Below are 13,280 nucleotides of genomic sequence, written 5' to 3'. Positions count from 1 at the left end.
GACGACATGGACAAGGCATCTAGCCTAAAGTGTACAGAAAGAAAATATGATATATGATAGATCTGTCTTGATCTATGAAAGAAAAAATTGTAAAAGAAATCAATTGAGAGCGGAATGATTTAAAAAATTAATAATAAAAAAATTTACTTTTCTTATTAATAGAAACTACCACATCCAAATATGATATTCAAATATCTTTAAATAGAGATTATTAAGTACCTAAATAAAGTATTGAGAACTTGATATCTTTTATATCTTTTTTTAGGTGGAGATATCGTTTTTCAGAACAGTTTTCCGTTATACTTTACTAGCCAGGTATTAAAAGTAAATATCTATTTGAATACTATAGTAACAGCCTATTTTCTCTCTGTGTAAATGAGCAACAAAAAGTAGAAAAGCAGATATGGAGGCACTAATACACACTTTTTCCGCTTGGGATCAAAGGCTTAATGTGAATCGGGTTTCGCGGCTTGAGAAATGACACTCCGATATTCTTTTGAGGCGGACATCGCACATTTCCACTTGCCTGCGTTCTAATTAGAATATCTTTCTGATCGGATAAGCCAAGTGTGTGTGTGTGTGTCCTTGGCGGTACGAAGGTCATCAGCATTTGCATCGGAGGTCACATCGCACACACTCATCGCCATCGTGGCAACTGTCGTGAGGGCCCAGCCCACAAAATGGCAGGAACATGACCAGCAAACCGATCAGGACCTATCCAGTACAACCCCATCCCATCCTATCCGATCCTAGACCATCCCATTCTATTCCAACCCATCCGATTCGATCCGTTCTTGCATAAATAATTCATGTCCGATTCCCACTCCAACTTTCGACTGCCATGAGTCATGTGCATTTATAATAAACTTATTAAAATATTCACAAATGAATGCCTGGATTTCAATAAATGTTTTCCAGGTCTTTCGTTTGCAAAGTTATGAAGATGGTGGGGCATATAAGACGGAGCTGACCCGCTGAAGTCAGGAACTCTTTAGGAATTTAAACTTATCTGTACCTCTTAAAACGTTCAGGAAAAGATAAATAAAAAACAAACATTTATAGGTGGGTTCGCATGGTACCCTAATGTTCCCCAAATAAACTGATCCCCCACTCTTTTCGGCGCTCAAATCATTATATGGACCAAAAACAAGGTAACCCAATGATCCTCCCACCTCCTAGGAATCGCAATTGGCCTTCTTCGGCCGATTCTTTCCCGTTCGCCTTGACCATAACCATATCAACGGTAAATAATTTCGATCGCAGAGCAATGAAGCTGAAACGAAACGAGAAACGAAACCAAATGAGCATTGGCCGGAGGATGGGATGGGGATTTGGATGGGGCTTGGGACTGGGATTGGGATGGGGTTGAGATGGGGTTGAGATGGCTAACTGGCAATCAAAGCGGAGGAGCTGGAATTGGGGACACAGAAGAAAGAAGTCCATCGAGGAGGAGGTGCTGCTCTTCCTTCGGCTGTTGCTTCACGTCATTTCAGATTCCATGTCAAAAGGTGAAGCCAATTCAACGTTTCTGGCGAACTGGGCAACAAAATCACGACCGGCACAACTACAGGAATAACTGGCAACAATGGCAAGCGCAGACCTAACCGCATCAACACGAAAATCACATCTCCGAAGGGGGATTTTGGATGATTTCAACTAATTTGTGAGTCGCGCAACTCATTGACCCATGCATGATCTGCTTCCAGTTCCACAAACACACACACTCCGCAATTCCCATGTCTCAATTCGATATAGAACAGATGCCAGATACGATACTCGGATTGCTGGTAATGCCCCAACAAATGGCGCGCGATCTTCTCCATTCTCATGTCGCTAATACGGCCATTAGACCTAAACGGTCGAAACTTATAGAGGTGGGGGAGTACGAGAGCTAGGCAGGAAACCAAGAGGCATTCTTAATGAAGGGAATCAAATAGGAATGAAAGAAAGACGGAAGTAGACTTTTATGTGCAGACACACCGACCGACAGCCAAGATTATAGCCAAGTTAGAACGGCCCAAGTTAGTGGGGTTCATTTGCGAAATTGAAATGCCACTGCCAACCTTTATGCGGGTGTGGATGTGGATGTGGATGTGGCTGCGGATGCGGATAGTGTGGGTGTGGGCATGGCATGGGTACGGGTTCAAGAACCTCTCTGAGCCATGACTAACCGAATGACTGATAGCCGAGTACCAGGTGCCGACTGTAGCGTGTTGCCGCGCAAAAGTGCCCGATTCTGCACTTGACCGATGTCCAGAGCCACAGACTCGGTATACGGGGCCACATAATTACATGCCAGCTCCCGCTGACCCGCCCCCTTTTCCCACCCTTCTACCTTTGTCACTCACTGAGAGAAGAGACTATAAAATTACTAGAAATGTAACATTTAATATCTACCCCTTCCAAGAAAAACATATTCAAGGCCCAGATCCCCAGCTTATTAATGTGTATGTGCCGTATACTGTGCGTATCCCATGGGGTATCTTTACCCTTTGCCGGTGACAATCACTCAACTCTAAATATTAAGAAAACCTGAAATCTATAAAATGTCTATTTCAACCTATTGAAAATAAATTACAGCTCCTCCCAAACTTAGGGTCGGTGGTAGATAAATATTACCTCTAATTCTTATTTTCTTAGATGCAGGACAATATTTTCCCTCTGTGCACGCAATTCCCTGGCCAACTGCCGACAGTAGATGGTGTTTGTGTCGCCTACGATCGAGTTGGGCATGGATGTGGATGCGGATGTGGATGCAATGTGTGTGCATATCCATGATGTGTATGTGCTTCTCACGACAGCAGAACCCTGGAGCTGCAGTTGCAGCCGGAGATGGAGATGGAGATGGAGCTGAGGCTGGATCTGAAGCTGGAACACGCCGCCAGTAGCAGACATTGGGGCCAAAGCCTAAGCCAAAGCCAAAGCTAAAGCCAATGGCCAATGGCTGGGATACCGAGGAGAATCGAGGGGAAAAGACGATGCAGGGGCGGCAAACACGAGCTTGATGACTATTATGTGGGCAGAGGTCGGCGGGGTCGGTGCGCCGTGAACTTCTCATGAAAAGCCTAACCATGGGGAATTTAATAGTGCTTAGCACCAGCAGAAGACACCCGAGAACGAGACCAGAGCCGCTATAAAGAGCTATAAAGACAGAGACGGGAGCCCGAAGACCAGAGACCCAAGTCCAAGCCACAGATACAGATTGGTAGCCTTCATTTGGCAGTCAAAATTACAGCCAGCCACAGAAGTGGAGTCATGCTGGTAGCACCTGGCATTATGAATATGCCCGAGACACTCACTGATCAGTCAAAGTCAGAAACGCTGTTAGGGAGGAGCACGAAATGTTTTTAGAAACTTAAAAGGTTGGATTTCTCAAGGCTTATCGCAGAAATTTGCCTTTGATTAAACCCTGCTTGATTTTTAAATTTAAAACTAGCGTTAGCAAAGAAAAGATTCTTGAAAAAAATTGGCGGAATGAAGAGAGCTTAACGGCCCTCAAGGTGTGAAAGTTAATAAGACTAGATTTTTTTATAATTATTTTAACACTTCATGAACTTACTGGTTGCCAAGTCTATTTAAAGTATTTTAGTCAACATGAAAGCAATTAAAAAAAGGTACTTAAGCAGATTAAACCATACAATTTATTATTAATATTAATATTAGCAATTCAAACCCGTAAAAATATTAAAACCTCTACTAAAGCTAATCTAGACTTGATAGTACAGCTGCTTAGAACCCAGACACCTTTGTTTATATAGGAAAGGTCACTGATCACAACAGACTTAATCGCTGATCTCGGCTCTAAGCGATTGCGTAATGGGCAAAAACAGAATGCGAATGCTAATGATAATGATTCTCCATGGAGACGCAGATCGTTTTCTTTTCCTATTTCCCATTTAGAAGGCTCGAAAGTTAACCGAGAAGACGGCGACAAACACATAGAGAGTGCAGAAGGTAGAGTAGGAAGGGTTCCAACAATAGGTTAGAGCTCGAGTTGGATATGTGCTTGTCCTGAGGAGCCTGGCGGTCCTCCCGTTCCGGATAGATGACCTTGTGCTCCTGCAGATACCGGATGACAGCATTGCGGTCAAGGATAGTTAGGTTTTCCACTTCCGGTCGCTTTGGATCGATGAAACTATAGCCCTCGCCGCCGTTCAACAGAAAGGAGGTGAGTACCACGCCGTAATACTTATCCGTCTCGACGGCCTCGTAGTGCGGAATCTGGCAGGCGGAGCACAGAGCCCTGATCTCGGTGATCCTCTCGCCCTTCGGCCGGCTGTGGTTGAACTTCATACGGAGTCCCGAAACCTGGAGATAGGAACTGGACATATGCTTGCTGCGCAGCTGAAGGGAGTGCTCCAGGGCCTTCATCAGTTGGCTGCCACTGATCCTGGTGTAGAACATGTCGTGGCTGAACGGAAGTACAGTCATCACATCGGCCTCTGTAATGGCCCCCGTTTCCCCGGGCTCAATGGAGGCTCGAATAGCTATGGGATATAAGTTGTAAGTAATAAGATCTCTAAAGCTGGATGTAATAACCTACCCCCCGCATTTATGAGCCCTATGGGAGCATCAGTCCAAGATCTTCTGTCCGGCATGGTTTCCAGCACTCGGGCATAAACAAAGCTATCCGCTATAAAGTTGCCAAAATTACACTCGCCAAAACCGCAGCTTCTTCTATCGCCATTCAGATAGACAGAGGTGGTCCCCACCACATGGCGCTCCATATCATCGATCACCTGGCGGTACTGATCAAGAAAACTTAGAACATCCTGTCTAGGCTGAAAGCGGCTGTCCAATAAAATGGGGTTTCCCTTGAAACTCAAAAGATTACCACCATTGTCAAACTAGAAAAGGGAAGGGCTTTCGAAATAAGAGATACATGTTTAAGATTCAAAGGTCCTACTTCTAGCAACAGATTTCCCAGGTATTTCGTATAAGCATAGGCCTGAACCACAGGCACCTTCCTGCCATCAGGTTTTACGACTATGGTGGGATAGGGACCCTCCGAAACTTCCTTACTCGGAGCTTTTCCGGAATACAGAAAGGTGTGCGACTGACCGCCCACCACGAGATCCACATCCGGACAGCGCCTGGCTATCTCCTTATCCTTTTCATAGCCCGAATGCCCCAAGGCAATGATGATGTTGATTCCCTGATCCACCAGTTTTCTTGTTTCCTTACTAGGATGGGGAGTAAAAAACTAGAACCATTTAAATATTACATACCATCTCATACTTGATGGCGGGCACCTCCTGCTTATACACCACATTATTGGGCTGAGTGCGTTCCTTGGTATCCGGCCTTATATAACCCACAATGCCGATCTTAGTTTTTCCCTTTGTGATGACCGTAGAGGTCACCAATTTACTGTGATCCGCAAGTTTGGGTTCCCCCTTCAGATTGATATTGCTGCTTACCACTGGAAAATTAATTATGTCCAAAAACTCGGCAAAGGCCTCAGGTCCATCGTCGAGCTCGTGAACTCCAAGGGTCTGCAGAAGTGCTCTTAGTAATTACAAATTATATTTAATTTGAAGACCTCTACCATAGCATCGGGAGACAAGAAATTCAGCATTTGGGCCACCATTTTCCCTCGGTAAACAGAAAACCAGGGAGTTCCCTGGAAGGAATCGCCACCGTTTAAGTATAGAACTGAATCAGTTCCACCCTTTCTAGTGTCATTAATCCTGAAACGTAAAATAGAAAAACTATATGGTCGGACTCCTCCATGAAAGATTCCTAACCCGAAAAAACTTACACAGCAGCCACCCTGGCAAATCCTCCGAAACAAAATCCCCGCTCATCGTCGCCAGCCTTGCATTTTCCACCCTTACTGGAAATAGGGTCGTACCAGGAGTGCATGTCGTTGGTGTGAAGCAGGGTGATCTTGAGGCTGGATATCCAATTCGGAAAGTTTGGGATCAGCAGGAGGACAAAGGTCCACTGGAGAGTTAGTCGAAGCATTTTTACTGAAAACACTGACTTTTAAACACTTATCTTGATTGTAAAAAGCTAAAAGTCTTTTAACAAAATGTAAATATTTTCCTAAATTTGAACAAAACGTGATGGAAGAACAATAGAAAACTCTGACCTGGGGTGTAGAAATGCCTACTTTTGGGATTGGTCGGAAATCCTAAACCCGTATGGTTTTTTTTTGTTGCATTGTTGATACAATTTTTATAGTTTTTAAACGCTGCCTAAAACTATGCAGTACCATACACAATGTAAGAAACTTCAAATTCTTCCAAGTGTAAGCCAACAGCCAATTCCACTTATCCAGATTTGTCTTAAAGTTTACTTTTACCCGACTGAAAAACTTCTTTAAATACAAGTTTTATGTATTTTTATTGTAACTTGCAGGTTTTCACTTTATACATTTAAGTTAGTTTGGCACCTTGAACTTGTATTCCAATATTACAGTTTTGATTTCACCATCTTAAATACCATAAAATTGAAGCAGAAGCTGGGGGTATGGCTAAAGCTCTTTAATAGCTTATATATTCTAACTAATCATCTTCATAAGGAGGGAAGAGATAAGGAGCAGGGCTGCTGAGGAGCCCATAAGTACACTGGCGGAATTCGTGAAAATGATGCGACCTTCAATCTCGGGATAAACATACTCCCGCTGCTTTAGATACTGGGAAACGGCCTGCTTATCGTTATTTTTGAGGCGCTGTGGCTTGTGGACTGAGTCCCTAATTACATGGCCATCTCCACCATCCAACAGGAACTCTCCCACGACGACATTGTAGATGGCCGTATCATTCAGATCGCTGTAGGTGGGAACTCGGCAGGCGGCACATCGAACTTGCACGGAGACCACTCGCTGACCCTCGGGTTTCTTTAAGTTGAAGACCACGTGGATTCCGGATACCTGCAAGAAGCCACCGTCCGAATCCTTGCCCCTCAACGCAGCACCATGCTCCAAAGCCCTTCGAAGACTTTTGCCCGACATGGGCACCATTAAGAGATCATTTTCCCAGGGCAGAACCGAGAGGATGTCGCTGTCGGTAATAGAGCCATCGGATCGCTTTTCAATGGAGCTGCGAATGCCTATTGGACAGAAAAGTTGTTGTTTCTTTACTGATAAAACTACTTGGACCCAGTTACCTCCTCCCTGCATCAGAGATATGGCTGCATCCGTCCAGAAATCTCCACCCTGATCCTCCATAATCCGACTAAAAACGAATGCATCGGTCACCAGGTTGCCCAGGTTACACTCCTCAGCCCGACAGATCTCCTTGCGTCCCTCCAGATGGACCTTCGAGTGTCCCACGACCGCCTTCTCCAATCTAGTGACATTAGGGCGATAGACCTCTAACAGTTCCAGGAGATCCTGCTCCTGAGCCACTGAAGCGTTGAGCAGAATAGGAGCACCATCCCACTTTATGAGATTGCCCTCGGCATCAAACTGTAATTAAAAGTTAATAGCTAATAAGAGTGGGTTGACCTTAAAGTATATTAATTGTTTTAGAAATACTATATGTTTCATTTAAATTTGATTTCCATTGGTTAGATTTACAAATTTACCTAAATATGACTATGAATATGTTTACTCACAACAAAATGTTCCTATTTAATAGAAATCAAAGCTACATCCAAATGCATACTACTATTTGTAATAGAAGTGAAGTACCATCTAACTACATACGTGGGAAATCAGTTGTTTTAGAAGTAATATACAATTCCCCATTCAAATGTTCTCATATAATGCGGGATCATCTTAGACATTTTTTTAGTGTTATTATTTTATAAGCAGTTACATACCTCTACGTGGAGTTTTCCCAGATACTTGGTATACGCATAGGCCTGAACCACTGGAACCTCCTTGCCGCTCTTCTGCTTGACCAACGTGGGATAGGGTCCATCAATGTGCTCCGCGTCCGGCTGGGCCCCGTTGTAGAGGAATGTGTTCGTATGCCCACCAATCACGATGTCCACCTCCGGACAATTCTTGGCTATCTCCTGATCCTTCGAGTAACCCGAGTGACCCAGAGCAATGATGATTTTAATGCCCTGGGCCTTTAGTTCCTTGGCCTCAGCACTGGGAAAACGATTTTGGGATTAGCTTGCAATGATTAAGGGGATTCATCCACTCACTTGATGGACTCCACCTCCTCCTTAAACTCTACATCCATATTAAGAGTGAGTTTTTTGGTATCTGGGGTCAGATAACCAATAACACCTATCTTGGTGCCATTAGCCTCCAGGATGGTGGAGTGGGCCAAGTGCTTGGTGGCCTTCAACTCGGGAACCTTGCTGAGATCCAGATTGCAGGCCAATACAGGGAAGTTAACCTCGTTGAGAAAGGGTATCAGACCCTCTACTCTCTCATCGAATTCGTGGTTGCCCAGTGACTACAAATAAAAGTAGAGGTTAATTTTTTTTCAGGGAAGTAGCGGAAAATACATACTATGGCATCGGGTTCCAATTTGTTGAGGAAAGCGCTTGCGATTTTGTCCTTAAAAATAGTAAACCAAGCGGTTCCAGTGTAGGTGTCACCGGCATTTAAATACAAGACGGAAGTTCCTCCCTCCTTTGCCTCCTTGCGATATTTTCGGACTCTAGAAAAGATTGTTGTAGGGCAATATAACTCATTCATGAGCTAGTACTCCCAACTCACTCGTAGGCCACACGGGCGAATCCTCCATAGCATTTGTTTGTATGTGCATCTTCCGGAGAACAAATGCCACTATTCACGCCCGTCTGCTCGAACCGGGCATGCATATCATTATTATGGAGTATAATGAACTCAGTGGCCACTTTGGGATCGCTTAAAATAGGATTGGCTCGCGTCCAGTGAATCAGGAGAATCCCGAAGATTGTGGCGAGCCAGAACGACTTCATCTTTAATCCAATCGGGTATGAAAATTCAGAGAATTATTAGTGTCAGGCGATAAGTGTTTTGCTACTATCTTTATAGCCGCTAACAACTTTAACTGCTTTACGACAGAAATTAAAAAAATTGTAGACAGTGATTTCAACAAATTTGCTTGAAGCATTCATTTTAGTTTTTCCATGATTAATGTACAATTGTTGAATGCTTAATTGGGTGTTCGCCTTTTGGAGAACTCACTGTCTAAACAAACCGTAGAACAACAACAGAACTTCATGTTCGGTTCCTAGTTTTCCCCAACCGCAGACTATTTGCAAATGAGTTTTTATAGAAGCTTGTATATGATAAACATGTCTTGTTTACTCAGCACAGCTCGAGAGTAAAAATTATTCATCCAAAAGTGTCAAAACAAAATTCAGAGCAGAAACAAGTGCGAATATAACAATACCATTAACTCAAGCGTTGCGTCGCTCCACATATGCACATTTAAAATCTAATTAATTTTCTGATGAAGCAAATATATCACGGGAATTGTGAGTGCTTGGGTCATCTAAAAAAACCCCCCACAGTGGGCGACACGAAATTTCGCACACTTTATAAAATGCCCATTCCAGAGGAAAAATAAACTTCTAGGCTGCCTTGTTTCCCAAGCATCTGCAGGTGCATTTTGAGAGATAAACAACAAAGATCCAACATTCCGGATAAGCAAACAATCTATATTGCCAAAAAAACAAATGCAACTTATCGCATACCTCATCCGCAAATCCTTGAAGCAATTTCACACCCAATGGTGTTTTCACAAAGCTGATAAATGGCAGATGCAATGGAAAATTGAACTTAAAGTTGAAACACACCTAGGTCAAACACCTCTATAATATGAGTAAAACAAAAAATATATAATTAAAACCAAGACAGATTTTTTTATAAAGCTTTCTAACTTGAGTTTTGTATGTATGCAGACAAAGGTACCGGTTATGGGGTTCGACTGTATTTGTATTTCATGAATATGCCATAGGTGCATCAGATTTTCAATAAATAATAATTAAAAGTATATCCAGTTGCACTTTGAATCTACGAAAATCCGTTACCCTTGAGAAAATCACGTAATGGAATTCTTGTGGTTCTTGATACACATTTCCCATATAATAATTTCAAGCTCTCAAGCATTCTTCCGTTTCTAACTGAAACTTGGCTTTTACAGAATTTTATCAGCACTTGCGACACCTTTTTGCTCCTAATTGCCAGTTGCTGCTACCAACGTTGAAGTTAATTGTATTTTACAGTAAACGGAACTCAAACAACGATCGGTTTTCCAAGCGTTTTGCGCTGAAAGTATATACAACCTTTGCCACCGATGTCTATAATCGCACTGGCTTCTCCTCGTTTTCTGCGGTCACAGTCGCAGCCGCAGTCGCGCTTGCCGCTGCTGCAGCGCAGCCCTTGTTATTATTATAAATTATTTTTATATCGAATTTATTCGCCGGCACATGGGAGCATGTGTGTTGGCAAGAGTATCTTTGTCAGTCAAACGGAACCGAACCGAACCGAACCGGCAGAATAGCAACTCAGTTGCAGGTGAGATTCTCCCCGCAGATTTTTCACTCTCCGGAGTTACGTTGCGTTGCTCTGCGTTACGTATACGTAACGTACGACAGGAAGCTGTCAGCTTATGTGTAATATAGTACCGACTTTTTTGGGTGTTATCAATTGCGAATCATAAATCAATTGCGAAGACACAGCTAGACAGCAGATTGGGTGTAAAATCCGTGGCAAAAAGGTAATTATAAATGCACACAGAGCAACCTAATAATACCCTGCCACCAAAGGAGTTAGTAAATTCATGATAAATTAAAGATAAGCTTGGCTTAAGAGCGGGGTAGGGTCTTCGGCATCCAAAATTCCCTTGAATGAATGCAAACATTTTTATATTATTTAGGTTCATTTAAATAATATCCACTATTTTTTAAAGAAAAAACAAAGGAAGGGCAATTTTAAAACACTGGAGAGTACTTTCATCTATAACAATAACACACCGCATAAATAAACATATAGCTCGATTCCAGGGAAACACCGAGGAGAATTAGCGATTAGCCATTGGAGATAACAATTCGAATTCGGCAATATTCATAATCAGACAGAGCTTGCAGTAGTAATTCGAATTTAGTCTGGAAATGGCGTCATTATTCGTGTGGATTTTATTGAGCGTATTGTATCTTAGCCACCCAGGACATTCAAATTTTCTGGACGACTCCTGTGGAACCTCGTTACTTGTACCTAAAATATATCGTGGTAAAAACGCAAAACCTCAAGCTACTAGATGGATGGCATCCGTTTTTTATTCAACACAATTCGTGTGCGGCGGCACTTTGATCCACAAGAGTTTTGTTTTAACTGCAGCTCATTGCGTTGAACACGAAGGCGACCTGTAAGTATAATCGGAATGCCTATTGAATTTCGAATATACCCAACCTACATCTAAAATTGGGTCTAAAACGACCGAAAAAAAAACCAAGTCGGCATACATCGATCTTAGTCATATAGAAACCAGACGACTATATGGTAAGCTTTACTGCGAGGGTATCTACATTTTGTTTTTTTTTTCAAATATTTACATTTTGTATTCGATCTAAGTGGTTTTGAACGAAACTGTAGTAAAAATAAACCTACTTAAAACAATTTAAACGAAATGATGAAAGTCGCAATTTTTAACTAATGTTTATCTATATATATAGTATTGAGTAGCACAGCTAATCTATATTGTATTCAAGATTCGTGAAACTTGGTGCATATAACAAAGCTCTGGGGACCCATAAGATCCGTGTGAGCGACGCGATAAGGCACCGAGAATACAGAAATATGGATTACCGCAATGATATAGCACTGCTTAAGCTGGAACCCAGTGTGACTTTCAATGGTAAGTGGAAAGTGTGATCGCTCTCTTAAAACTATTAATGAATTCCCCCGTAGAAAACATAAGACCAATATGCATTTATTTGGACCAGGGATGGGGGAAACAAATTTGGAAGTTTCATGCCTATGGTTGGGGTCAAACATCTGAGGCCACGGAGAGCGATATACTTCAAACTATCACTCTTTATCGATCAGATCCAGAAGAGTGCAAATGGCTCTTGGGGCTGAATCCCAAGGAGACACAGATATGTGCAAGAAGTTCAAATAATGGAGACACTTGTGGGGGCGATTCGGGTGGTCCGTTGACCAGTTTACTGACTGATGGAATGCATAATTTCGAAACGCAATTCGGAATCATCAGTCTTGGTACAAAACATTGCAAAGGATTGGGAATATATACCGATGTATCGGACTATGTTGATTGGATTGCGAGAGCGGTAACTACCACCCTTGATATGTGGTTGTACAAGGATTGTGCCGGCTATAACCTAGAATCGATCCTACGAGCAACCATTTATATAGGCTATCGCCAGACAGGGGGCGTATTGATTGCAAACCGTACGTAATTGCTTACACTCTATATAGTTTTGATACTCAATATTTTTGTTTGTTATTTTGTTTAAAGGATATGTCATGACAAATGCCGGAACCTTACCAAGTAATCCCTACTTTTTGTGAGTTGTTTCAATATGTTTAATCTCATCGGAATATTTACAAATTATTTCCACAGACTTGTCGTTGTGATGAATACACGGTACAGAGTTCAAGACATTTATACGTCCAAAAGTGGTATAGCATTGCTAAAACTACAGCACCAGGTGATGCCCATAGGTAAATTTATATGAACCTTATTTCCTTTCACCAAGATCTGTGAATTTCTGTTTTGCAGATGGAATGAAACCGATCTGTATGTTCGGGACCAATTACCTTCAGCAGCACGACCAACTTGGTAGTTATTATATATTTGGCAGTACAGAATATGGTTACCAATATTACTATGATGTTGAAACTGTAGACACCAAAAAATGTGCAAATCATGTGCAAAAAATAATTGAGCCGAATCAATTTTGCGTCAGATCTAATCACTGGCAGTCACTTGTGAAACCTGGAGATATATTGGCAGAAAAGAAGATATACTATGTTCTGTTAGGTATTGTCACTTATTCAGCAAATGGCTTGTACGTTATAGAGAACGCTAGAACACATACGGAGTCGATTGCAAAAATAATTATTTAGTCATGGCATTATTACTAAATTATTATTACTTAGAAGTATTTTTTAATAGTTTTTTATATGCTTTGGTCCTTTGCGTTTAAAGAAATTGTAAACATATTTTAACAATGATACGTTTTCATATTTTTTCAATTTGTGATACATTTTTTGATTTTTACCCTTCTATGGCTTGCATAAAACATTTTCGAAAGCATTACGTTTATATTTTTGAGAATGGGTTTTTTTTAAAACTAACTGTTTCATGATATCAGTGCTAAAACAATAATGTTAATAAATCAACAATAAAAAAGTAATTTGT

At 41.8% G+C, this 13,280-nt stretch overlaps 2 protein-coding genes across 2 annotated transcripts; one reads left to right on the top strand and one right to left on the bottom strand.

Annotated features, from left to right (window-relative positions):
- Positions 1 to 3,523: 3,523 nt before the first annotated feature.
- On the bottom strand, positions 3,524 to 10,199 carry LOC119551446. Its single transcript, XM_037860788.1, has 13 exons — positions 10,064 to 10,199; positions 8,627 to 8,850; positions 8,417 to 8,567; positions 8,104 to 8,360; positions 7,771 to 8,047; positions 7,114 to 7,414; positions 6,509 to 7,056; positions 5,762 to 5,985; positions 5,549 to 5,690; positions 5,239 to 5,495; positions 4,907 to 5,183; positions 4,544 to 4,847; positions 3,524 to 4,487 (listed from the first exon to the last, which is right to left on the bottom strand). Exons 2-13 carry the CDS (start codon positions 8,848 to 8,850, stop codon positions 3,913 to 3,915), a joined length of 3,537 nt encoding a protein of 1,178 aa, XP_037716716.1. The 5' UTR covers positions 10,064 to 10,199; the 3' UTR covers positions 3,524 to 3,912.
- A 631-nt stretch (positions 10,200 to 10,830) lies between these two features.
- LOC119551569 (serine protease 52) lies at positions 10,831 to 13,277 on the top strand. The gene is made up of 6 exons (XM_037860968.1): positions 10,831 to 11,264; positions 11,608 to 11,753; positions 11,807 to 12,307; positions 12,375 to 12,423; positions 12,480 to 12,580; positions 12,639 to 13,277. Exons 1-6 carry the CDS (start codon positions 11,011 to 11,013, stop codon positions 12,983 to 12,985), a joined length of 1,398 nt encoding a protein of 465 aa, XP_037716896.1. The 5' UTR covers positions 10,831 to 11,010; the 3' UTR covers positions 12,986 to 13,277.
- The last annotated feature ends 3 nt before the right edge of the window (positions 13,278 to 13,280 follow it).

Source organism: Drosophila subpulchrella, chromosome 2R (genome assembly GCF_014743375.2).
Source record: "Drosophila subpulchrella strain 33 F10 #4 breed RU33 chromosome 2R, RU_Dsub_v1.1 Primary Assembly, whole genome shotgun sequence".
Lineage (NCBI taxonomy): Eukaryota > Metazoa > Arthropoda > Insecta > Diptera > Drosophilidae > Drosophila > Drosophila subpulchrella.
The sequence above is the reverse complement of the archived record's forward strand: the minus strand, read 5'-3'. Positions and strand labels throughout refer to the sequence as shown.

Coding starts and splice junctions, on each gene's coding strand:
- LOC119551446 (XM_037860788.1), bottom strand. CDS start 8,850: ATGAAGTCGTTCTGGCTCGCCACAATCTTCGGGATTCTCCTGATTCAC. Junction 7,057..7,113: donor ATCTCTGATGCAGGGAGGAG/GTAACTGGGTCC, acceptor TCTGTCCAATAG/GCATTCGCAGCTCCATTGAA. Junction 5,691..5,761: donor TTTGCCAGGGTGGCTGCTGT/GTAAGTTTTTTC, acceptor TTTACGTTTCAG/GATTAATGACACTAGAAAGG.
- LOC119551569 (XM_037860968.1), top strand. CDS start 11,011: ATGGCGTCATTATTCGTGTGGATTTTATTGAGCGTATTGTATCTTAGC. Junction 11,754..11,806: donor ACCCAGTGTGACTTTCAATG/GTAAGTGGAAAG, acceptor ATTCCCCCGTAG/AAAACATAAGACCAATATGC. Junction 12,424..12,479: donor CCAAGTAATCCCTACTTTTT/GTGAGTTGTTTC, acceptor TTATTTCCACAG/ACTTGTCGTTGTGATGAATA.